Source organism: Poeciliopsis prolifica, unplaced genomic scaffold, assembly GCF_027474105.1.
Source record: "Poeciliopsis prolifica strain line A6 unplaced genomic scaffold, Auburn_PproV2 SCAFFOLD017, whole genome shotgun sequence".
NCBI classification, from domain to species: Eukaryota; Metazoa; Chordata; class Actinopteri; order Cyprinodontiformes; family Poeciliidae; genus Poeciliopsis; species Poeciliopsis prolifica.
This window is the reverse complement of record NW_026562392.1, coordinates 6880286-6902038: the sequence shown is the minus strand read 5'-3', so window position 1 is coordinate 6902038 and position 21753 is coordinate 6880286. Positions and strand designations below refer to the sequence as shown.

Genomic DNA, 21753 nt, shown 5'->3' with positions numbered 1-21753 from the left:
GTTCTTTGTGTTTTATAGTTGTGTCCTACCATGAACCTCCATCAATCTTCCTGGCAACTCTGACTAGCTTCCCCTTCCTTGCTAAAGAACAGTCTGCTCAGAAGATGCTGCTGCTATGGTCAGTGTGTTCAGGGTGATGTTGAACATTAGTATTTCCTTCACACACAATGGTCTGCATTGTGTGTGAAAGGTCTAGGTAGTTAGGTAGGTAGGTAGGTAGGTAGGTAGGTAGGTAGGTAGGTAGGTAGGTAGGTAGGTAGGTAGGTAAGTAGGTAGGTAGGTAGGTAGGTAGGTAGGTAGGTAGGTAGGTTGATTTTATTACACAGACTCAAAGTCTAAATTTACATAAAAAAACAACATTTGGTCATTTGGTTCAATTCCTGTGGCAAAGTGCAAACTGTTCTTTTTGCTTATAATGAAAGTAACATTGGTTGAACTGAATCCTAATTAGGAATATCAAATTATAATATGCCAACAAATATGCATACTCGCTGCAATTTTCAGAGTTGAACATACATATTTATAGAAAGCTATTCATGCATTAATTTGTATTAAGCTCACACAGAAATTTCAATAAATTATAGCCTACTAATGAATATGGTTATAATGTGACATTTTTTAAAAATTATATATCAAATAATTTTTTACCTTATTGACATCATTTTTAGAAAGTAACATATCATAAATTCTTTTGCAGGGCACTGTGTGAGCGATCTAAACCACTCCCAAACAGTAGATGGCAGTAGTGCGCCATTACTGTCGACGCCGACTGCCGCTTAACAACAGAGAGAAGAAGAAACCGGAGAGTTCCTGTTCGCTCGTTGCTAGAGGACGTTGGTGTCACAGAGGAGAGCGGCTCGTCGACTATTCTTATTTTCCCCAAACTAGCCTCAGAGAAGAACCGAAACCAACATGTTTTCCCGTGCAGTGAGACCCACCGTCGGCCTGGCTCGGAGCCTGTCCACCTCCTCGCAGAACCACGCCAAGGTGGCGGTGCTGGGCGCTTCCGGCGGCATAGGCCAGCCGCTCTCCCTGCTGCTGAAGAACAGCCCCTTGGTGAGCCAGCTCTCCCTCTTCGATATCGCCCACACGCCCGGGGTGGCCGCTGACCTCAGCCACATCGAGACCAGGGCCCAGGTGAGCGGCTACATCGGCCCCGACCAGCTGGACGCCGCTCTGAAGGGCTGCGAAGTGGTGGTTATCCCCGCCGGCGTGCCGAGGAAACCCGGTATGACCCGAGACGACCTGTTTAACACCAACGCCACCATTGTAGCCACCCTGGCTGACGCTTGCGCACGCAACTGTCCCGAGGCCATGATCTGCATCATTGCCAACCCCGTGAACTCCACCATACCCATTACGTCGGAGGTGATGAAGAAGCACGGAGTGTATAACCCCAACAGGGTGTTCGGGGTCACCACCTTGGACATTGTCAGAGCCAACACGTTTGTGGCGGAGCTCAAAGGCTTGGACCCGGCTCGGGTCAACGTCCCGGTGATTGGCGGTCACGCTGGGAAGACCATTATCCCCCTGATCTCCCAGTGCACGCCCAAGGTCGAGTTTCCTTCCGACCAACTCACCGCCCTGACCGAGAGGATCCAGGAGGCCGGTACAGAGGTGGTGAAAGCCAAGGCGGGGGCGGGGTCCGCCACCCTGTCTATGGCGTACGCAGGTGCCCGCTTCACCTTTTCTGTCCTGGACGCCATGAACGGGAAGGAGGGCGTGATCGAGTGCGCCTTCGTCAGGTCCGAGGAGACCGAGTGCAAGTACTTCTCCACGCCGCTGTTGCTCGGCAAGAATGGCATCGAGAAGAACCTGGGGCTGGGCAAGCTGTCTGCGTTTGAGGAGAAGCTGGTGGCCGATGCCATGGGCGAGCTGAAGGCTTCCATCAAGAAGGGCGAGGACTTTGTGGCCAACATGAAGTAATCAGGAGCAGATTCAGTCAAGAAAACCAGCCATGATGGATAATTTGTTCGGTCTTACAAGGCATCAGACTAACTAAAGATTCATCAGTGTTTCCTCTCTTTTTCTGTTGGCAGTTGGGTCATTTTCTTTTATTTTTGTTTGACTTTTTTTTTTCCTACTTTACCAACCACAGCTTTCTTCTGTGTGTATAATTCGTGCCCATTCTCTACCGTACTGTGATTTGTTTTTCTGTTGCTAAATTTAAATGCAGTCTGTATTTGCATAGACTTTTCTGCTGTGAACAAGGAGGGAACGCTGTCATATGTCTACTGGTGCAAAAACGGTTGTTATTACTGAAGAGCAAAATATTCACTCCACCAATAAACAGATTAGCTTTAAAATGCTTCCTTTCCTTTACCTTTTTTGCATAATAATGGTTTAAAAGAGTGAGAAGGTCACAAATCAGCAGGTCTGGTCAGGTTTGTTTGCGCAGGGCCGGACTTTAGCAAGGACTTACCAGGGGCAGAAACTTGGGGACCCAAAATACATGTTGTATTCGTAGAACTGATGTGTCGCTAAATAGGTGTTAAAAAGCCCAAACACTGAGATTTTTATGTACACAAGTGAATTAAAACATTTGAAATTATTCGAGAATGATGTCACACACCCAATGTGTGTCAGTAACTGCGCTTTGTCACCGCACACAGGCCTGGGGTGGTTACTGTAACGTTTTTCATTTATTTTTATGGGTCCTAGAAATAATTCTGTTAACAGTTAAGTTTTGTTTCTGTGGGCTTTTTTCAAAATATGAACAGAGAAGAGGAGGAAAAACATCCCAAAGTCAGAACATCTAATAGCCTTTTATGGGATCCCCGCTATGTCCTGCAGCATTTTAAGGAAGTGCAAAAACAAAGATGAATTCACGAGAAGGCATACTGTTATAAAAGGCATGAAAACCACTAAGTGTATGTGTACCTATCAATCTGTTGCATACATAGAGACTGGTATAGATGGGGAACCAAAACTGGGCTCATATTCTTTTAAATCCAGCACTGAGGGTGGTAGCCAAAACTGGGATAAAAAATCAGAAAGTTTATGAACTAGAGTTTTTTGGAAATTCAGCTGAATAATTATAAATCACATGTGCACTGAACACATGAAGACATATACAAACAGTACCTAAAAAAAAAGATCTGACAAATGTATCATAAGCTGAACAGCTTTAGGAGCCAAACATTCTATGAATGAAATAAATGATTTCAATTACAATTACTTATCATAAATTATAGGAATTTACACTAGTTGATTATTAAACATGGCAGGCTATCAAGCACTGTATGACTTCACGAGATAACAGAACCATATTTGTTTCTCAACAAGCTAACGCTGGACTGTCTCAGCAGTTTTTAGGTGATTAGCGTTGTTGCTAATCAGCTAAGAACTAATCAGGGTTTATGGAGCTGGACAAACAACAGGCACAAATAGAAACCATTACAGCTTTATTTTACATACAGTTTTTTTTTTGTTCTGGTTGATGAGCTTTATTTGGAGCACAGAATCTATTTACACAAAAGGAGAGGAGAAAAAAAATAGTGCTCTGGAAGATTTAGCACTTCTTTGGATAAGCTTTGTTTTCATCCCAGATGTACATATTTCAGTTTCGGACACGGCACTCTGCTTTCCCTACTTGTGTCAGTATGAAGCTGGCAAGAGCTAATACTCATATTTTTTGTTCTTTACAAAATTTGCACCAGATAGATCTACACAACAAGTACAACAATAATAATAAACTGTTCTACACACAGTGTCTTGCAGAAGTATTCACGCTCTTTGAACTTTTTTTTTTCTTTTACATTTTGCCGAGTCACAAGCACAAACGTCCAGATATCTCATTTGGATTTTAAGGGATAGCCCAAAAAGTGGTGAATAGTTGTGAAGTGAAAGGTAACATGCTAAAAACGTTTCACTTTGGTCACATCCAACCAAAGCACCTTTTACCACTGATGTGTTCTGTACCTAATACTGCTTTGTTTCAACAATTGTTTTCTTCTTGACACTCATCCATTAAGATAGATTTTTGGAGTTACCTTGCTCCTCTTGACTGCATCTCGGATTTATATTCTCCTTTTCTGGCCTGTCAGTTAGCATAGACACCCATATCTTGGTGGAATTGCAGTGGTGCTATACTTTGCTAATTTTATGACGACAAAATAAAAACAGTGTATCACATGATTTTGAAAGCTTGGTTCACTGTTTTGTAACCTAACGCTACTTTAAAAGCCTCTATAACTTTATTACCGACCTTTGTCCTGTGCCCCTTGATCTTCCTGATGCTCTTTGTTCACTAATGTTCTCCAAAAAACTTTATTATAACCTATTCCTGTGTTATAATCAGATTAAGTTATGAAAATCTTGAGTTTATTTACAAATCAGGTCATATCGGAAAACAATACATTGCTTTGGACAATATCTTGTGACAATGTATTGTTGCTTATGGACAAAGCAACAATTGGAGACTGATGTGTCGCATCAGTCACTAATATGTGACTGATGTCTGATATGTGTGACTGATGTCACATATTAGATTAATGCAAGTGGCTCTATTCAAAAGTTTATTTGTAGAAAAAAGATAAAATTATAGATTTTCTTTTCATTTCACAATTTGCACCACTTTATGTTGATCTAGTACATAAAATCTCTGTAAAATACATTGAAATTTACGGTTGTAAAGCGATAAAATGCAAAAACCCCCCAAAAAAGTTAAATGGATGCAAGTACTTTTGCAAAGCACTGTGATGCTGTAAAATCAATCTACATTTGGAACCAAGATACACATCATTGTACCAAAGCTCCATTAAATAACCGTATGAACAAACACATATGTCTCCATCTTAGTCAGTTTGTCTGACAGTCCTCTGCAGTCACAGTGTTCCCAGTTTACAGACAGCAGTGTCGCCATAAAGCTTTCACGTCAGACACTTTGAATGGTGATGCAGTTTTTGAGATCAAAAGGGCTTATTACAGTCCATGATTAACGCTGATGTAAAAACGGTCTGTTGAAACCATACAAGTAGCAGCATCACCCCTGTAAGGAGGGGTCAAAAGGGGGAAAGATAGTGGGCGGGGGCAGGAGGAAGGAAAGGTTGGGATGTCATGGAGCGGGAGGGAAGAGGAGACAACCAGAGGGGGGGGGGGGACGGTCGTCGTCTGTCCCCAGCTTTATTGCACGAGGCCGTCTTCAGGAGAGATTGTCTGTGAGTCATGGCCTCTCCGGTGTCGGTTCTCTGTTTTGTTCCTGTTATCAGAGTCTTCCCGTTCGCCTGCATCCCTGTCCCGCTCCCGCTCCCGCTTCCTCTCCCTCCGTCCCTCCTGGCTCTCCTTGTCCTTGCGGTTGTTGCGATTCCTCCTCTCTTTTCGGTCGGACTTCCTTCGTGTTCCTGAAAAAAGAGGAAATTTGACATAAAGACAATCAGTGTGGTCCAGCTGAGTTCATTGCAATTCATACTAAAGTTATTTGTTGATGGGAATTTGGGAAGGATAAAAGTCATAGTTTCAGTGCATAAATTTGGTCTTATTAAAGAACAAAAAGAAAATGTCTGACATTAAACCACATGTTTACATTCATTATAATTATAACCAAGTGTAAGCACTATGGGAATATTGAGGCACCATACTGCTAACGAAGAATCGGGTTCTGGTGCTTTCAGATGAACAAACATCTGAAAGCAACTTCAAATTCTAACTTCAAACAGGAAATTAGAATTTAGGCACAAGTGGTTCTTCCAAATGGACAACTCAGTTCTTAGCTCTGTCCCTCATTTGTGGCCAGATCTGTGTAAACAACGTGGCCTATAAACCTGATTCAATTAGGCCGGTTCTGCCTGGAGGAAAAGACCCAACGGTCCGCAAAATATTGTGGAAATCTTGGAAACCAAAATGTTTTACCCAACATATAAAGTTTAAAAGACAGTCTTTAGAAAATGTATTTCAACTTCTGAATGTAAAGAAAACAAACAAAAAAATGATGAAGCAGAAGAAACTCTGCTAATCTCTGATTACCTAAATCAAGAACAATTTGGTGATACATCTTTTACACAGTATTTGTATATAATCTCCCTGACTGCATAAACCACAAAAACGGACTGAAACCCAGTCCTAACTCCAAATCAAAAGCATTGTTGATTTTTTTTTTTGTACCACTAGGTGTCAGTCTTCATCAACAAGTAGCTGCTCTGCTGTCAGCCTGTCAGCTATTGTGGCACTCTGCATGTGATGAGCAGACCTTTGTCGAAAATAGAAAGCCTTTAAATAACCCCCTCCCCCCCAACCCTCAATCCTTCACCCCCAATTTTATCTGTTCTTGCAACACTGTCTCATAAACAAAAGTGGGAGTTTTTGGAATGCTGAAGGTTTTATCTCTGCCTGAACCGTGGTTATTAATGATAATAACAAGATATACCCTCAGGGAGGTTGGAGACGGGACCCACGAGTGAAAGCAGAGGAGGCCCTTTCCTGTTGTTGTACGGGTGGCGCTCATGTGTGAGTGGAACGGAGCAGCACGGCCTGCTGTTGGCTGCCTGTTTGGGGATTGTGAAACTGCTGAAGTAGGCAGTGGGCTCAGACACAGGGAGAGAGAAAAAGAGAGATCTGTCTCTCCTGTCTGCAAGCTTTTTTGCCTCCCGCCTCACCCCCTACATGCATTAATCAAGGCAGGTCTCTGGTTGGATCTGGAACCAGGTCCGACTTAAGCCTTTTACACTGGTGCTACAAGAGTCTCCCTAACTACTGTGCAACATTTCCTGCTAGATGTTCTGAGGAGAAAAGAGGCCTTGAGATGGAAACGGGAACACAACAATGTTCAAGTGTTGACTGCAACAGATGGCTTGTTTTCAGTACAACAGAAGTGATAGCAAAGGGAGCCGGTTTCATGGATGGATGAGCCGATGGATAGATGGATGGACGGGGTAATCTGGTCCACTGACTCATCCAGGGTATGCCCTCATCCTCTATAAACACAGGAAGTCCCCTTCGCTCTCATTGTTTTCTCTGTCCTGACACCATAACTATTTACAAGTTCAGTGGATTAGTCATACTGTAGCCCCAGTGCTTTTGTTGAACCAGAGCAGAAACCTAATCCATGCCAGTGTTGAGATGATTAGCGGAGTGTTTATCAAGCCAACATAAGCTGATAGTTTGCTGGAACAGTTTCCGACAGGCTAAACGTAAACTGTGAGTGGATGTGCGGATAACGGTTCCTGAATGGGACACCTGTGTTGTTTGACATCATTTACCATAGACACTCAAATTTCCATTTGTTTTGAGTTGCTATCAAAAACGTGAAGTTACAGAGAGCTTGGCTTATTAAAAAAAAAAAAAAAATTTATTTATTGCTCAAAGGTTGAAGTTTGGGCTAACTAATTTTCTTGGAACCAATGTCTGTCTCATAGGACTTTATATCTGATGAATGATTAGGTGGCGATGGTGAAAGGAGTTCGATTCCGCGGATGAAGCAAGACACTTCATCCACCTGGCATCACCAGCGTGTGAATGTGTGCATGAATGGGAATGACTGATTTTATTGGAAAGCATCTTTACATTGCATTAGTGCAATAAGTTGTGAACAAGTTGTCTTGGTCATGCGTGATAGTAGGATAACTTGCGAGATGTGGTCACTGATCTGGTCTATTGTGGTGACAAAAGATCTGATCCAAAGTTTGTCAATTTACTGGTTTGTACCAAATGACCCTTAATCTTTAAGGTCTTGAGATGTGAACTGCAACTGAAGGAGCTGAAAGGCTGAAAGGGACATCCTCGGTATGAAGAACCAATGTAAGCAGCTTGAGGTGGAAGCACTGATTCTCAGCACTGGAAGGAAGTGGTTTGGTTCAAGAATATGATCTTCGGAGGTTTTCCGTTAAAGTAGCACTCCAAGAAGACCGTGGGACAGAATCTTCTGAAGGGTCTATAAGTCTCTTCTGATCTGGAAACACTTTGGAAGGAATACATCCATGATCCATTTTTGGACTGATTGAAAAAATATGGATATGTCAAGAAAACTGCAAAATTCTAATTGAAATGTCTGCTCCTAAATTTTATTTGTAGACAGCCACATTTTTTATTATTATTTTTTTTGTCAACACAGTTTATAAGTGTTTAGAATCTAATTTATTCCTGAGGCAGATTTATGAGTGATCAGCATATGACCTTTTAGGCTATGGTCAGATGTATTTTGGTCAAGATGGACAATGTTGATAATGAAAAGAGAAGGGTCCGATAACAGAGTCTTGAGGCACCCCTTGTTTAACAGTAGCAGTATTCAGAGTGTTATCAAATGTACCAAACTGCTTCCTGTTAGATAAATAGTACTTACATCAGGAAGGAGTTGTACTGGTCATGCCAGGTAGGGGATAACACAAGATGTATGAAAAAAACACTCTGATTGGTCCAACGTTTTTAAGTAAGAAGTAAAACAATGTGTGGGACAGTGTGCTCACACAGAGCAAGCTATCCACCAGTTCTACGGTTCTCTCAGAAATTATAAATACCAGTTGCAAGAACATGTTGCATTTGTTGTCTTGTTTCCCAGCCTAAGTTTATCTGTAACAGCAGCTTGTGGAAATCAAACACAAAGACACAAAGTAAGAACACTTGCCTGACTTCAGAACAAAGCAAAAATCTTTATAGAACGTGAAACCCCCAAAAAGGACAATGGAGGAAAAAGCTAAAGCGAAAAGAAACCCTCGGGGAAGTAATAACTGAAAAACCACCATGTTGTGTGTCGCTGACAGACAGAGAATAAGTGTTCAGAGGGATATTTAAAGAGACACTGTGGGTTTTATGTTGTTACATCCTCTGTGGCAGCCGTTCAGTCGGTGGGGGAGCTTTTGGCGGGAGACAGACCGGGATTAAAGGCCTTGGGCTGTCCCACAAGTGGAATGCCTGCTGCATGGCTGCCAGGATGTCACCGTGGGGGTTGTGAGTAATGCTCACTCACTCAGATATATACATACATGCTGAGTGGATGACTGGCGGTAGCTTGTATAGCTATATGTTTCTCAGTGTGTCTTTTTTCTGCATGTGTTGAGCCCTGCAGACAGACAAATGGTCCATCTGGCTACAGAGACCTGGAAGGTGAAGCCTAGTACCACCGAAGGACAAATTAGTCAGAAATCATTTGAGGGAAGACAAATGAGGATGTGTGGATATATGCATTCACAGTCATATTTTGATGAGGCGCAACTGGATGTCAGAGCTGATAGATCTGCACATAAAGGCCTGTGGGATGACAGCATGAGGCTTGAGAGGATCCTTATTATAGCTGTTGATTAATTATGCAAAATGAGATACTCAGCAGCTGATATAAAGATTAATGACATACTACAGACATCAGATTTTTCAGATTGTTTCATGAGTTCATTCTCAACTTTCTCAAACCTTATGTTCCTCGGCAAGAGGTATGCAAAGTATCAGTATCACCAATATTAACCCCAATCCCAGTACCGATGCCTATATATTTAAGTATGATATATCATCAAGATACCAACTTTTAAGAAGTTTTTTCTTTGGAATTATTTTTATAAAATCTGAGACAGATTTTAGATAAAGTTTATTAGGTGTCTACAAAATACTTTAATAACATAGACACAATAAACAGAACAAAAGAAATATTATCAATATTTTTGGATCAGTCTGCTCACTTCTAGTGCTTTGATGCGTAAATGACTCTAATAATTGAATTCCTCTTTTTCTATTGGTATCAAAACCACAAGCTTTATCAAGGGATCAGAGGTACATTTCTTTTCTTCTTGTGACAAAAAAAAAGAATGTGCCGAATTGTGAAATATGAGTCAAAGGAAACTTGAGGTTGATATCACTGCGGAAAGCCTGATTGGTGACCTCTAGAAAAGTAATAGTAATAAAAAATTGCATAATAAAAAGGAGAAGAAGATGTGAAAAAAGAAATAACATTTGCCAACTACAGGAAGAGGAAAAGGAGATGCAGGCTTTGGGGGAAGGGGTATAGCAGCTAAAGGAGAAAGCACAAAAAGAGGAAGAAGGGAAGAAGGATGTATCAGTGTTGGAGGGCTGCTGGAGGATTACTGGGGGCTCTCTGAGGTCAGGCCACTGACCCCCTAGCGTGTGCAGAACGTAAACACTGAGGAGAGGATGCGCCGAGGCAGATAATTAGCCTCCATTCACTGTGGAGTCTCTTGGAGATCAGGCAACTGAGTAATCATGAGGGTTGCTCTGATAAGAGCGGTCTGCTCTCTCCGTCTCACTCTGGTTGCATCAGTTTCAGTCGAATCCAAATTAAAGTGCCAGGTTTCGGTCTGAGGGAATCGAAGTGCCACTGCAGCGCTGATGGCTTTTCTTGGCGTGTGTCTGCACGAAGGTCGCGTGCGTGAGGGGATGTGCATTGAGATGCTGACAGACAGTGATTAAATGGGAGACTGAGGTTACGTTTCGCAGTCCAACTCATATCAGCTCTATAGCCCTGGAATTTGCGCGCCAAGAAGCGCGTGCAGTTGTCTGGCCTGTTTAAAGCACACACAGCCTAGCTTTAGCTGGGCATATATGTCCTGCTATTGTGTGTGTGTGTGTGTGTGTGTGTGGGGTGTGTGTGTGGGTGTGTGTGTGTGTGTGTGTGTGTGTGTGTGTGTGTGTGTGTGTGTGTGTATGGAGCAAATTATCGTGTGTGCATTAGCAGCTGTGGGGATAAACCACTACTGATCCCCTGGTCGCCTCGTGCCTCCCAAGAGGAGGATGTTGATGTTGAGCTGGCTGTCTCTGCTCCAGAGCCAACTGCTTTTTGCCGCATCACACAAACACACACGCAGACACACACATGCATACAAGCACAGTGTTTGTTCTGTAAGTGTGAGGCCCCAAAGGACTGGATCTCAGCCTCCTACCCTGTCTGCAATCTGTCATGTAAAACTGCAGAACCCCCAGAGGAAAAAAACACAACCTGCCGTAGCCGACAACCGACCACCTCGGTGCCCACAATTGCAGCAAAAAAAAAAAAAATCCAAGTGGTTGCAGACTTCAAAAAGACGAACCTCGTCTGAAAGCAGTTTTCACCCTGTTAAGTAGAAATCATCATGCTATTCCCTGTTTACTGAGAGCACAGAGAGAGGCTTTCACTGTTTCAAACCTAAAGTGGGGTCTGGAGAGGAAAAAAATCCCCCACAAAAAATACAGGGTGCCCATTGTAACATTCCGCAATGGGCACCCCTCGTGTTTGCTCCCCCCACTGTCCTGACTGCAGCCACAATGACAGTCGTCTGAGTAAACAGTCAGAGTCCTGAGCGGAAGACAGGCTTGTTCTGGTTGTACAAACTGAAGCAGAGCAGTCTGGAATGCAAAGAGCTGAAACTGAGCCATGTGTTCCAAACACAGCGTTGGCAGTGAACCTGTAGGATTGGGAGCAATTACCATTGGCTGGATTGGTGCCTTTAATTGATACGAACAGCTTTTAGGGTCACATTGGCCCAGAGGGTTCTTTAATGAAGAGAGAGACACAGCGAGGGGGTTTTATTTACCTGGACATCTCTTTTTCTTGACCAGACACTCTTTGACCTCAGAGATCTCTGGGCAGGGATTGCCAAATGGAGATGGATACTGCAGGACCTGCCTTGTGCGGGTCTCCTGGCCCCGTCTGAAGCCGCAGGTTCTGCCCGACCGTGAGCAGGGGCTCCACTCACTCCACTCGCCCACCTCGCAGTGCACTAACAGAGGAAACCCGGAAACGGAGAGGTGTCAGTGAGGACTTAGTTTGTCTCCTTTTCTAAAGCACAAAGTCTTTTCATCCATCTAAAACATTTTCACATACTGAATGTGCTTTAAGGAGATTTGGCATTGGCAATTCGCTATTCTTTGATCTAAGCCACCCCATTCAGCTTTCTTTCAGCATCACCCTGGATGTATATAGGATTTTATGTCTTCCAACATAACATCCATTCTTTCATAAAGGACAGATTTACGTAGATTTACACAACACAATCTCCCTGGTGACATATTCTTCGACCTGAGCGGTAGATCGATATCGCCGCTCCACAGTGACCTCTCCTTGCTTAGGTTTAGGTTGACAACCATGTCTTAGTGCATTTATGTACATAAAACTAGACTGAATTTATTAATTAAAACTTCCATAGGTAATCAAAGCATTTACTTGTTTTTAGAACTATCTCAGTAAAGGTGTCAAATATGTTGAAAACCAGGTATTACTTTTCCCAATCAAGCACTACTGTTGTGGTCGTTTATGCCCAGTGTCAATGAAAGACGCAGGTGCATCTCAATAAATTACAATAATACTTATTTCAGTAAAACAGTTAATTAATTTGACTGATATTTTCAAACCTTTATTTCTGATAATTATAAAAGTTTTCCACTTAAAGTTGAAGAAAACTCAACATTTAAGATTCAAATATGACATACGGTAACATCAACAGAAAACACTATCAAAGAAATTGGGGCTTAATGTTGGATCAGTCTGAAGCCTGTAAAATCTGAAAAGTATATATATCATACCTGCTTACATATTGTTGCTGTTTTGCTGGGTTTTTTTTTGTTCTTTTGGTATAAAAAATTAACCTCATCTTAACCCAAATTCCAATTCACTGTGGTCCATGTTTGCAGTGAAACATAACTGTGGATGAAAACACCTGAAAAAAATCTTATTTGATGCAAATTACAGACCAAATACTTAGAAAGAATCTCCATGAGGCATGCTTTGGGCTTTAGGGATTTTGACGTGCACTTGGTATTTGCAGGCCTTTTGATGTTTTTTTTTACTTGAAATTACAAAATGTTCACAGATTTATGTATAAAAAGAGGAAAGGAAGCAAACTTAATAATTGTTAATGCTACTTTCTGGAGATTGGTGACATAAACTATGTCACTAAGCATACATATCCTGTACAAATATGTAAATTCAGCCTGTCGTTGATGTTCCTTTTTATATTGCGTAGTTATTGAAGAAATTTTTGGACTGTTCTTTGTGCAGATGCGCTAAAACTCCTTCCCCGGATTTACCTTGTGGTGTGCACTCCATTAGTTTGTCATTGGACTCATAGTCATCTGGACAGATATGGTGGCACCTTCCATTCAGCTGATAAAGGCCAGGCCGGCACCGGGTGCACGTGTCACTGTTCACACACGATTCACACTCCGCAGAGCATCCTGCAGGCACCGTCACACAATTGAGCTCAGCAAACCTCAGAAAATACCACTATTTTTCCATAAGCCTTGAAAAAAGTAAAAATGAGACACTCACTGAGAACGCACTCCCTCTGTGCGTCACTGTGGACCATGCCTACAGGGCAGCTGTCCAGGCACTTGCCCAGGTAAAGGTAGAACCCCGTTCGGCAGCGCGTGCAGAAGTTTTTGTTAAAGCACGAGTCACACTCCGACCTGCACTCTGATGAAAAAAAAACAAAAACACCATCAATGATTATTAAAACACCTGTAGGTAGGTTGAGGTTTCCCTGGCAGGTTGTAGCATCACACTTAACCTAATTAAGTGACACACAAAGCAAGTTTCCTCAGCACATTTGTTCATATGGCCATGTTAGAGTTAGTTTTAGAAGTAAATAAGAGCAAATGCCGTTGGTATACCGCAAAATCTGAAATGCCTACAGAAGAGTTCGTAGCACTTGAACATTTCCTCATATTTTCACATCACTACCAAATATAGAGTGATGTGGTCACTATCATATAAAGTATTAATTTACCAGTTACTGGACTGGTAAATTACAGTGCAATTCATTGCACTGTATTTCTTTAGTGTAAACAGAGCTGAATAAAAATGCAAACTATAAAATTTCAGTAATGTGCAATTTGAAATGCGACAAAATGTAAAAAAAAAAAGAAAAAAGAAAAGCTTGGGGTATGTTTAATGATTCTACTATCCCCTCTACATAAAAGACATAAAAGAAAATTCAGCACAACGCTGCTATCCTTCAGTCAAAGTTGGGTGTAGACTCCAGCTGAAGCACTCCATGGGGTCTCTGTCCAGCTGTTCCTCTCTTTTTACTCACTCGTACAAGTGTTTCTCTCAGGGGAACGGGTGCCGTAAAAGCCCGGAGGACAGGAAGTCATGCACACCCCGATCTGTTTCATCCCGATCCTCTCCAAATGCATGAAGAGACGAGGCTTGCAGGACAGACAGCCATTGTAGTCCGAGCAGGTCAGGCAGCCACTCTGCTGGCACCCCGAGCTGCCACCGGTCATCACTGTAGACAGAAGCAGACGACTTTCGTCAGGATAGAGGAAACGCTAAGATTACATCTGAGAAAAGTGCAACTCCCAGGGTTTGACCAGCCACATGGCAGCTTGTTGATTAGTTTTACAAGTTCTGTAAGAGGCAAAATGTGGCATAATTCAGTCTCACACTTTCAGATGCAGTTGAGCTGAAAAATGCAAGACAGGTTAAGTCCTGATTTTGTCAAACATCAAATAGTGTCACTTAGTCAACAACCGAAATAAAAAATAAACAATCTTTGGATGCCCCTAACCAGACAAAAGAATGATTAGTTAACTTAGTCAGAATGTGGTCAGGCATCACAGCTATTAGCTGGAGACACTTTAAGCTTTTGAGATACCGAGCTGATTAAAACATTGCAAACAGAAGATCTGCATAAACTCCTTTGTTCAATGTATATGTGGCATTTCTAAGCTGTGATGCTGTTGTCCAAAAAATTGGTGAAAGCTAAATTACCAGATGTATGGAAAGGCGGAACTTGTGTATCGTTTACCAAATGCAACATAATTCACAATGTCATTGAAATGAACGGCAGATACAAAACAGAGTTGAATATATTACATATAAATATCATCATAAGTGGCAACGTGTCCCACACAACTAAGAGCCAGTCTGATAACTTTGATTTTATTTTGGAGTGAAAATGAAAATACAGATGTTTCAAAAAGTGTATTTAAGTCTTTCCGAAATGACACGACTGTGCACACGAGACCCCTCTGCATTTCAACCTTGGAGGGAACAGAGCAGTATAGCTGCTACAAGTTATGTCATGAAATCAGGCTAAGTACGTTGATCATGACGGTGAGGCCTGAACAATAGCATGCATAATGCAGCATTTCAGCAGTAGTGAGCATTAGAGTAATGGTTTCTCTTTACCTGAAGGAATGTTCCTGATGGAACATCCCAAACCTTAGATGTCAAAATGACTAAGCCAGATTCAGATAAATTATGGAGTAAAACAAAGTCCACAGATCTTTTTCACATTAGATAAAGAAGTCTTTTATTGATGTCAAGGTATACCAAGGTCAAAAATGTTCTGATTTTGAAAACACTTGAACCTTTATGTCATATCCATCCTTTGATTTGAAGTCACAGAAAGAGTCAAAGGATGCGTCCAATCAGTGCCACCTACCGCATCATATTATGTGCTAAAACAGCAAAAAAATACTTCTCCCATTTCATGTTACTTGGCCTAGTTGAGTTAATTTTCCGTCTCCATCCCTAATGATGTTTATAAGGTACAGCAGTGCGTCATGGTAGGGTTTGGTTTTCCTCTGTCATCCTAGCATCACATGGAAATGCCTTATAAACTTTGTGCAGCCAGTTCATCATAGATCATAGACACTTTGTTTGAAATATCCTGACTGTCTTTACAAGAGCCGTCCACTGGCCGACTTGCATTCCTGCTAAGCTGCTCAGAGACAGGAATTCAGCCAGGCTAACCCTCAGCGAGACTGCCTGCATCTCTGTAGCGCACCATGGAAGTCCAATAAATGGGAAATGAACAGCTTTCCTCTTTGTTTGAATTATGAAATGACAGAAGAAACACTTAAGCAATTGTGTTATATGAAAAATGTAAACCTATTTATCTAGGATCGTTCACATATTGATGTTTGATCTTATATTTTATTTGTATCTGGAAGACAAAGCGATTTAAATGCATTTCAACAACAAAAATGAACTTCCTTTTATTCACAAAACATGTTTTTCTAAGGAAGAAATTGAAGATTCAGGATTTGTAAATGTCTGAAATGACTTCAATGAGAAACGTATTGAAACGACAACAGGTCTGAAGTTTGCACCTCAATGAAATCAAGGTCTTGATTTTGATTCAGTTCTATTTCTTCATTTGGGTCAATTTTTATTTATTTATTTTTTTTACACATGGTTCCCACATTTTATGAAACCGTGCTCTGATGTGATAAAATTCATGGTGGACTATGTGGCGGCAGACTGTCGAGGTGCTGCTGCAGCAAAACATCCCCAAACCATCACACTCACACCTCCACTTTGTTTGTGGCAACATCTGATGTCCAGATGTTTGAGTTGCAAGTAGTCCTCATCAGAAATACATCTTTTTGGAAAAAAGATGTTACAAAAAGTTTTTGATTTATTTATTTTTTTCAGTCTTGTTATGATTTATTCATCCTACTTGGGTTATTCTGCATAGCTCATCTTAAGTGTCCAAACTTGTCACAAAAATGCGTTTCTTAACAAGAGTGTATCTCTCTTCTACATTGTATCATGCAAACATCACCAATGACACATACACACACGCACTACTTGAGCCCTGAATTAAAATTTTTTTCATAGGCATCATCATCATTATTGCACACCGGAAGTTTGTGGCTTGGGTTCTGTCTAGCGCTTGGTAATCCTGCTTTGTTAACTGAGAGGTCATTGACTCTCCTCTGAGTCCTTTTCCCCTTTTTGTCCCTCCTGGTTTTCACTCGTTCCCCAAAACAATCCCTCCAACCTACCTAAAAGTGTAGGATATCTGCATCCTTGGAGGGAGTTTGTTAATGTTAAATTAACTATTTATTGGCCCATGGAAAGGTTAGGTGACTGCACACTATTCTCTCATCTACCAGGCAGAATCACATGGACCAAGGGATGCTTTGAAAGGCAGCTGAATGGGATCAGACTGAAAACACTCTTTGTTTATTTGTGTTGGACAGCGGTCGCCTTAAGATTTGTCTTCTGCGCAGAATGCCGCAAAGCGTACTCTGTTCTTGAGGAAAACTATCATAAACCAAGGTTTTGTCTACATGACCTTCCTGTTTGCATCCTGCCAACCCTGTTCAGAGGAAGGTCTTAGTGCTGGTTAGAGGAAATAAACAGCTAAGGGTCCTGAAACCTCTAAGAATACAAAGAACGCCACATATTTGTACACGCGACACCGTTTATGCTCCTGGTCTTTCAATGCTTGGTCAGTTTCAGTCAGTTATCAATTTAATGTGGATTTTACTGATAGAGCTTCACATATCTTTCACATATCTTTGCACCAAAGAGCAGGCCCATGTTTCATTTATTCTCAGTAGAAACACAGCAGTTTTATTGAAGAACATCAGTGACCAAACAGCAACATGAAGACCAGACAGGGCAGGGAGAAGTTTAGAAAAAAGTTAGAATCACGATTTGGTTGTAAAGCAATGTTACAATCTTTACTCTTCAAAAACACAACTTTTTACCAAGTATTTTTGGTCTAGTTTCTAGTTTAAATATCCTAGTACTCTTGGAATAGACAAAAATAACTTACAACTAATTTTTCTACAAACAACAGGAACTTGTTTGAAGTCAATTATTCTCTAGTATTTATAAAACGTGTGAGTTCCAGAACTTCATTGCCTTGTTATAAGTGAAATAATATTTTTTTGTTGATGAAAAAGTGATTGATACATTTTCACCAATATTGAGAAACCATTGACTTAAAACAAGCTTTTATATTATGCTGACAAGTTACTTATAAGTTCGTACTGACTTATTTTAAGTTTACTGAGAGTTTTGCTCTTGGAACGTGACTAAAAATACTTGCTAAGATTTTATTTTTTAAATCTGCCTTTTATGAAATAGTGAAAAGTTAAAAGCCACAGCTGGAAGAAAGAAATAAAAAGTTCCGTTTTCGGTAAGCCATGAGGGATACAGAGAACATGTGGACGAGGTTTCGCTACACCCTGCATCCACAGTCCCTGTGTTTAAACTTGGTGGTGGAAGCATCATGCTGCGGAGATGCCTTTCTTCTGCAGGGACGTGAAAAGAAGCTAGAAACTGTTGAGAAGATGCATGAAGCTAAATAAAGGTCAATTCAGGACGAACACCAAATGGTGGACTCTGAAAGACGTGAGACTAAAGTAGATGGAAGCATATTCACATATTAGAACGGCTCAGTCAAAGTCCAGATCTAAAGGTGACTGACAATGTGAGAAGGCATTTGAAGGCAATGTTCACCCAATATTTAGACTGAGCTCGAGTTATGTTTCAAATAAGAATGAGCAAAACTAAAAGGTTCTTGAGTCAGGGAAGCGGAGTACAAATGCATGCCACACTTTTCAGTTTTTGATGGCCAAGAAATAAGAAGGCATGCATAATTGGGAACAGACGAAATGAGATATGGCTAGTTTTGCACTTTTGGCACTGCACTGGTGGTCATTTCAAACACATTTCAAGTAAAGAGCTATCCCTGCTGTCCAAATCAGATCTTCATCAAATCAACTTCTCCACCCCAGGTGGCACGGATGAAAACATCACTCCAAAGCTCTGTCACTGCAGATCACAGGCAGCTTTCAGATATGCTGACGAGTGATACGTGGAATATTCCAGTTATCGCTGCTCACCTCAAACAGAATCAGTCATAGAGCCCATCTGGAGACCCTCAGTGATGCAAAGTGCGTGGGCAGAATAGAAAAGAAAGAAAGAAAGAGAGAAAGAAAGAAGAAAGAAAGAAAGAAAGAAAGAAAGAAGGAAAGAAAGACAGAAAGAAAGAAAGGATGAAAAAGCTTTATTTCATACTTATTTCAGAGAAGAGAGACCTGGTCAGAGCCCAAGAAATGAGACATGATGTTGGACTTCTGGGAGATAGATGGGAGAAGAAAAACCAGCAGAGCCTGGATGGAGCATCTCCTCACTCCTGCTGACAGCCTTGCAGTAACAGTCACAAGACGACTTCAGATGATATGACCGCAGCCATCCTCTGTGAGAAATATCTCCCAACTTCGAGCAACGAGATGGATAGCAGGATATTCAACTCGCGGTGTCTGGACTGGATAAAGTTCGTGCCTGAAATCCGCTGCGCTCGCCGCTAGAGAGCGACGCAGGAAGCTGGAGCTGGAGCTCAGAGCGGCAGCTGCTGGGCTGCAAGTGGCTCCACGCTCGTTCAATCAACCCAATTAAGCGCAATCACAATACAGCAAAGGCGGCGTGACAGAAAGTTGTGCAAAAAACAAAACAAAACAAAACAAAACAAAACAAAAAAAAAAAAAAAACGGAAAACAGTCTCCGGATGGAAAATGCTGCAAATGTCATTGTCAACATTGCATGAAACGCAAAAGAAGGAAAACAAGACAGTGCGTTTCAGACGCGTCCTGGAGCTGATTCAGTCCTGCGGGAAAACAAATGTTGGTGAATGAGTTACAAGTGTAAAAATAGTCGACACAAACCTAAATAATAAACGTTAATCATCCGGACCTGGAAAAAAAAGAAACAAATAATGAATGTTGGTTAAATTTACAAAAAGTTACACGATGATGCGGAAAAGTTACCATGGATTTCTAAGTTAAAAACACAGACAAAAAAAGGAAGGAAGAATTTGAACAGCATTCCATAAATGAATGAATAATATATTTATATATATTTTTTTTCTTCCAACCATATTTTGACCTTCCTATGGAAACGTCAGACAGCCTGCAGATCTGCTCACCTTTGTGCTGCCGGTGCCTGGAGCTGCTGTGCGGCTGACAACCAGAGTAATCCATGCAGTTCCAGATGATCAGAACAAAGGAAATCAGTTGTAATTGCATAGTAGCCCAGAGGTGAGACTCCTAAAGCCAATGTCAATGTTCAACCAAAACAAGTCGGCGTTTCTTCTTCTTCTTCTTTTTTTATTTTTGTGTGTGAATATTTTCCTCCTCCTAAAGAGGCTGAAGCTCGGGAAACTCCTAAACGCAGCAGGACGCAGCCCAGCTGTGTGGCGTTATGTGGTGGCTGCAGCGTACGGTGGCCCAATGATCCCTGGGCCGTTTAGACTGTAACATCCTGGATGGGGTCCACATATGTGCCGAGAAAATAAGTCCTCGTTAGAGGTCCGTTATCCGTTCAGAGATGGAAAACATTTCCTTTAAAAAAAAAAAAAAAAAAAAGCAGGGCGAAGGAGAAAAAAACGCGCTAAAAGAAACAAACTCCAATTTCATTTGTTGCGCACATACGCAGAAACAGAATTAGACATCTATATGTAAGTTTTTTTTTTTTTTTTTTTTTAGGTAAACAGATTCTAAGAAGGCTTTAGTGGAACACCGAATGAACCTGAAAAGTTAAATCCATTCGTCCGAACTCCAAATTAGGGAACCCTCTCCTCTCCTCTCATCTGGTGGAGAGATGCGCCGCGCGTCCCAGAGTGTGTGGCTACGTTCACTGCGTGAGGCGCGCTTATTCGGCTCAGCATCAGCTGGAGGACTCACAGGCGCAATCAGATAAAGTAAAACAGGCAAACAAATAAACACAGACAAAAAACTAATAATAATAACAAAAATAAAATAAAATAAAATAAAATAATCTCAATCAGTATGAGGAATCATTCAAACTGATCTCCCAGCAGAGAGTTTCGCAGGTCTTGTAAAGCTGACACCTCCTCCTGCTGCTGCTTCGCCGTGCGTCAACCAAAGTAAATCTCCGCAGTTTCAGCGTGTTTCTGCTTTGCGTGCAGGACCCATTCACTCCCTTGATGACTTCAGCCTTCTGCTCTCTCTCTCTCTCTCTCTCTCTCTCTCTCTGTCTCTCTCTCCCTTCACTCTCTCTATGAGCTCTAAAGTTTATTTAGAGGGCATGCCCCCCCTCATCCTCCCCGCGTCAGAGAGAGGCAGACGCACTGAACGGATTCAGATGCGCGCTGTGCTTTCTCTCATTCCTCCTTTGAGTTTGCTGGTGCTCATCCGCAGTCTGAATGTGGAAATGATTGTTTGGATTACTGAACTATTTATGCTGTTCAGCCTTCAAACCAAGAGCAGCTCAGACCGAGGTGTGGTAAAACACAAAAGTTTTACCACAGACAAGAAAAAAAAATGGTAAAGAAATCAAAACTGCCTGGTTATTCCTTTTAACTGAATGATGAATTTATGCTGTGATCTGTTTGATATGCACCGAATGCGCATATCACCATTAGGAGTACTTGTGAAAGAAAAAAAAAAGTTGTCAGCTGCACATCCGGTCAACGCGGAGTCTGCAGCCCCAGCACCTGCCTCCTGAAGCTGAAGTTGGTATGTGATTCTCAGCTTCTAATTTGCTATTAAACACTTGACGCACTCAATTTTATTTACTTATTTATTTTTTGGTAGTTATTGAATTCTGTAAAAAAAAAAATGTTTTTAATTTAGATTTTGTTTTTTTCATTTGCTGAAACACAATCAGTGGGACTTACCATGCATGGCTTGTGCGTGTGGCTGTTTTGGTGGCTCGGAAAGGCGGGGATTCCCCTGGACTCCATTTATTCAGCAGCTGTCTGAATGTTGCTGGAAGATTTGGCGAGCTTTGATCGCACATTTGTTCAAAAAGCAACGGCGTATTTATTTGGGTTAGAGGAAAGACTTGACATCATTCTGGACAGATGCTGTGCAGGATGATGCTCTGCAATGATGTCGGCACTCAGTGGCTTGTGTTACTGACTGCAGTTCACAGAGGAGGAGTTTATTACATTAGTCTAATGGATTCAGGCCTCAAACCTTAGGCAATTGTGAACAGGCACCATGTAACACAGTGCTATGTGCTAAGTAATGTGATGTAAGTCTCAATAAATACTGAAACCATTGACCTGAGCACAAATATGACAAGCTTAGTGATGCAGGTTATATACAGTATGTGTTTTTGTTTGCTTGCTT

At 41.5% G+C, this 21753-nt stretch overlaps 2 protein-coding genes across 2 annotated transcripts; one reads left to right on the top strand and one right to left on the bottom strand.

The window, feature by feature from the left end:
- The first annotated feature begins 780 nt into the window (after positions 1-780).
- Positions 781-2308, top strand: mdh2 (malate dehydrogenase 2, NAD (mitochondrial)). The gene has a single exon (XM_055042159.1). The coding sequence runs from the start codon at positions 913-915 to the stop codon at positions 1924-1926; it is 1014 nt and encodes a 337-aa protein (XP_054898134.1). The 5' UTR covers positions 781-912; the 3' UTR covers positions 1927-2308.
- A 1079-nt stretch (positions 2309-3387) lies between these two features.
- Positions 3388-20134, bottom strand: rspo3 (R-spondin 3). The gene is made up of 6 exons (XM_055042160.1): positions 19584-20134; positions 13944-14138; positions 13181-13324; positions 12940-13086; positions 11448-11633; positions 3388-5342 (listed from the first exon to the last, which is right to left on the bottom strand). The coding sequence occupies exons 1-6, from the start codon at positions 19681-19683 to the stop codon at positions 5125-5127; spliced, it is 990 nt and encodes a 329-aa protein (XP_054898135.1). The 5' UTR covers positions 19684-20134; the 3' UTR covers positions 3388-5124.
- Between the last annotated feature and the right edge of the window lie 1619 nt (positions 20135-21753).

Bases quoted from the DNA above. Each gene is read 5' to 3' on its own strand.
- mdh2 (XM_055042159.1), top strand. From the start codon at position 913: ATGTTTTCCCGTGCAGTGAGACCCACCGTCGGCCTGGCTCGGAGCCTG.
- rspo3 (XM_055042160.1), bottom strand. From the start codon at position 19,683: ATGCAATTACAACTGATTTCCTTTGTTCTGATCATCTGGAACTGCATG. The intron at 13,325-13,943 runs GTGAGTAAAAAG...TTTTTTCATCAG, and splicing joins TGAGAGAAACACTTGTACGA to AGTGCAGGTCGGAGTGTGAC. The intron at 13,087-13,180 runs GTGAGTGTCTCA...CGGTGCCTGCAG, and splicing joins ACAGAGGGAGTGCGTTCTCA to GATGCTCTGCGGAGTGTGAA.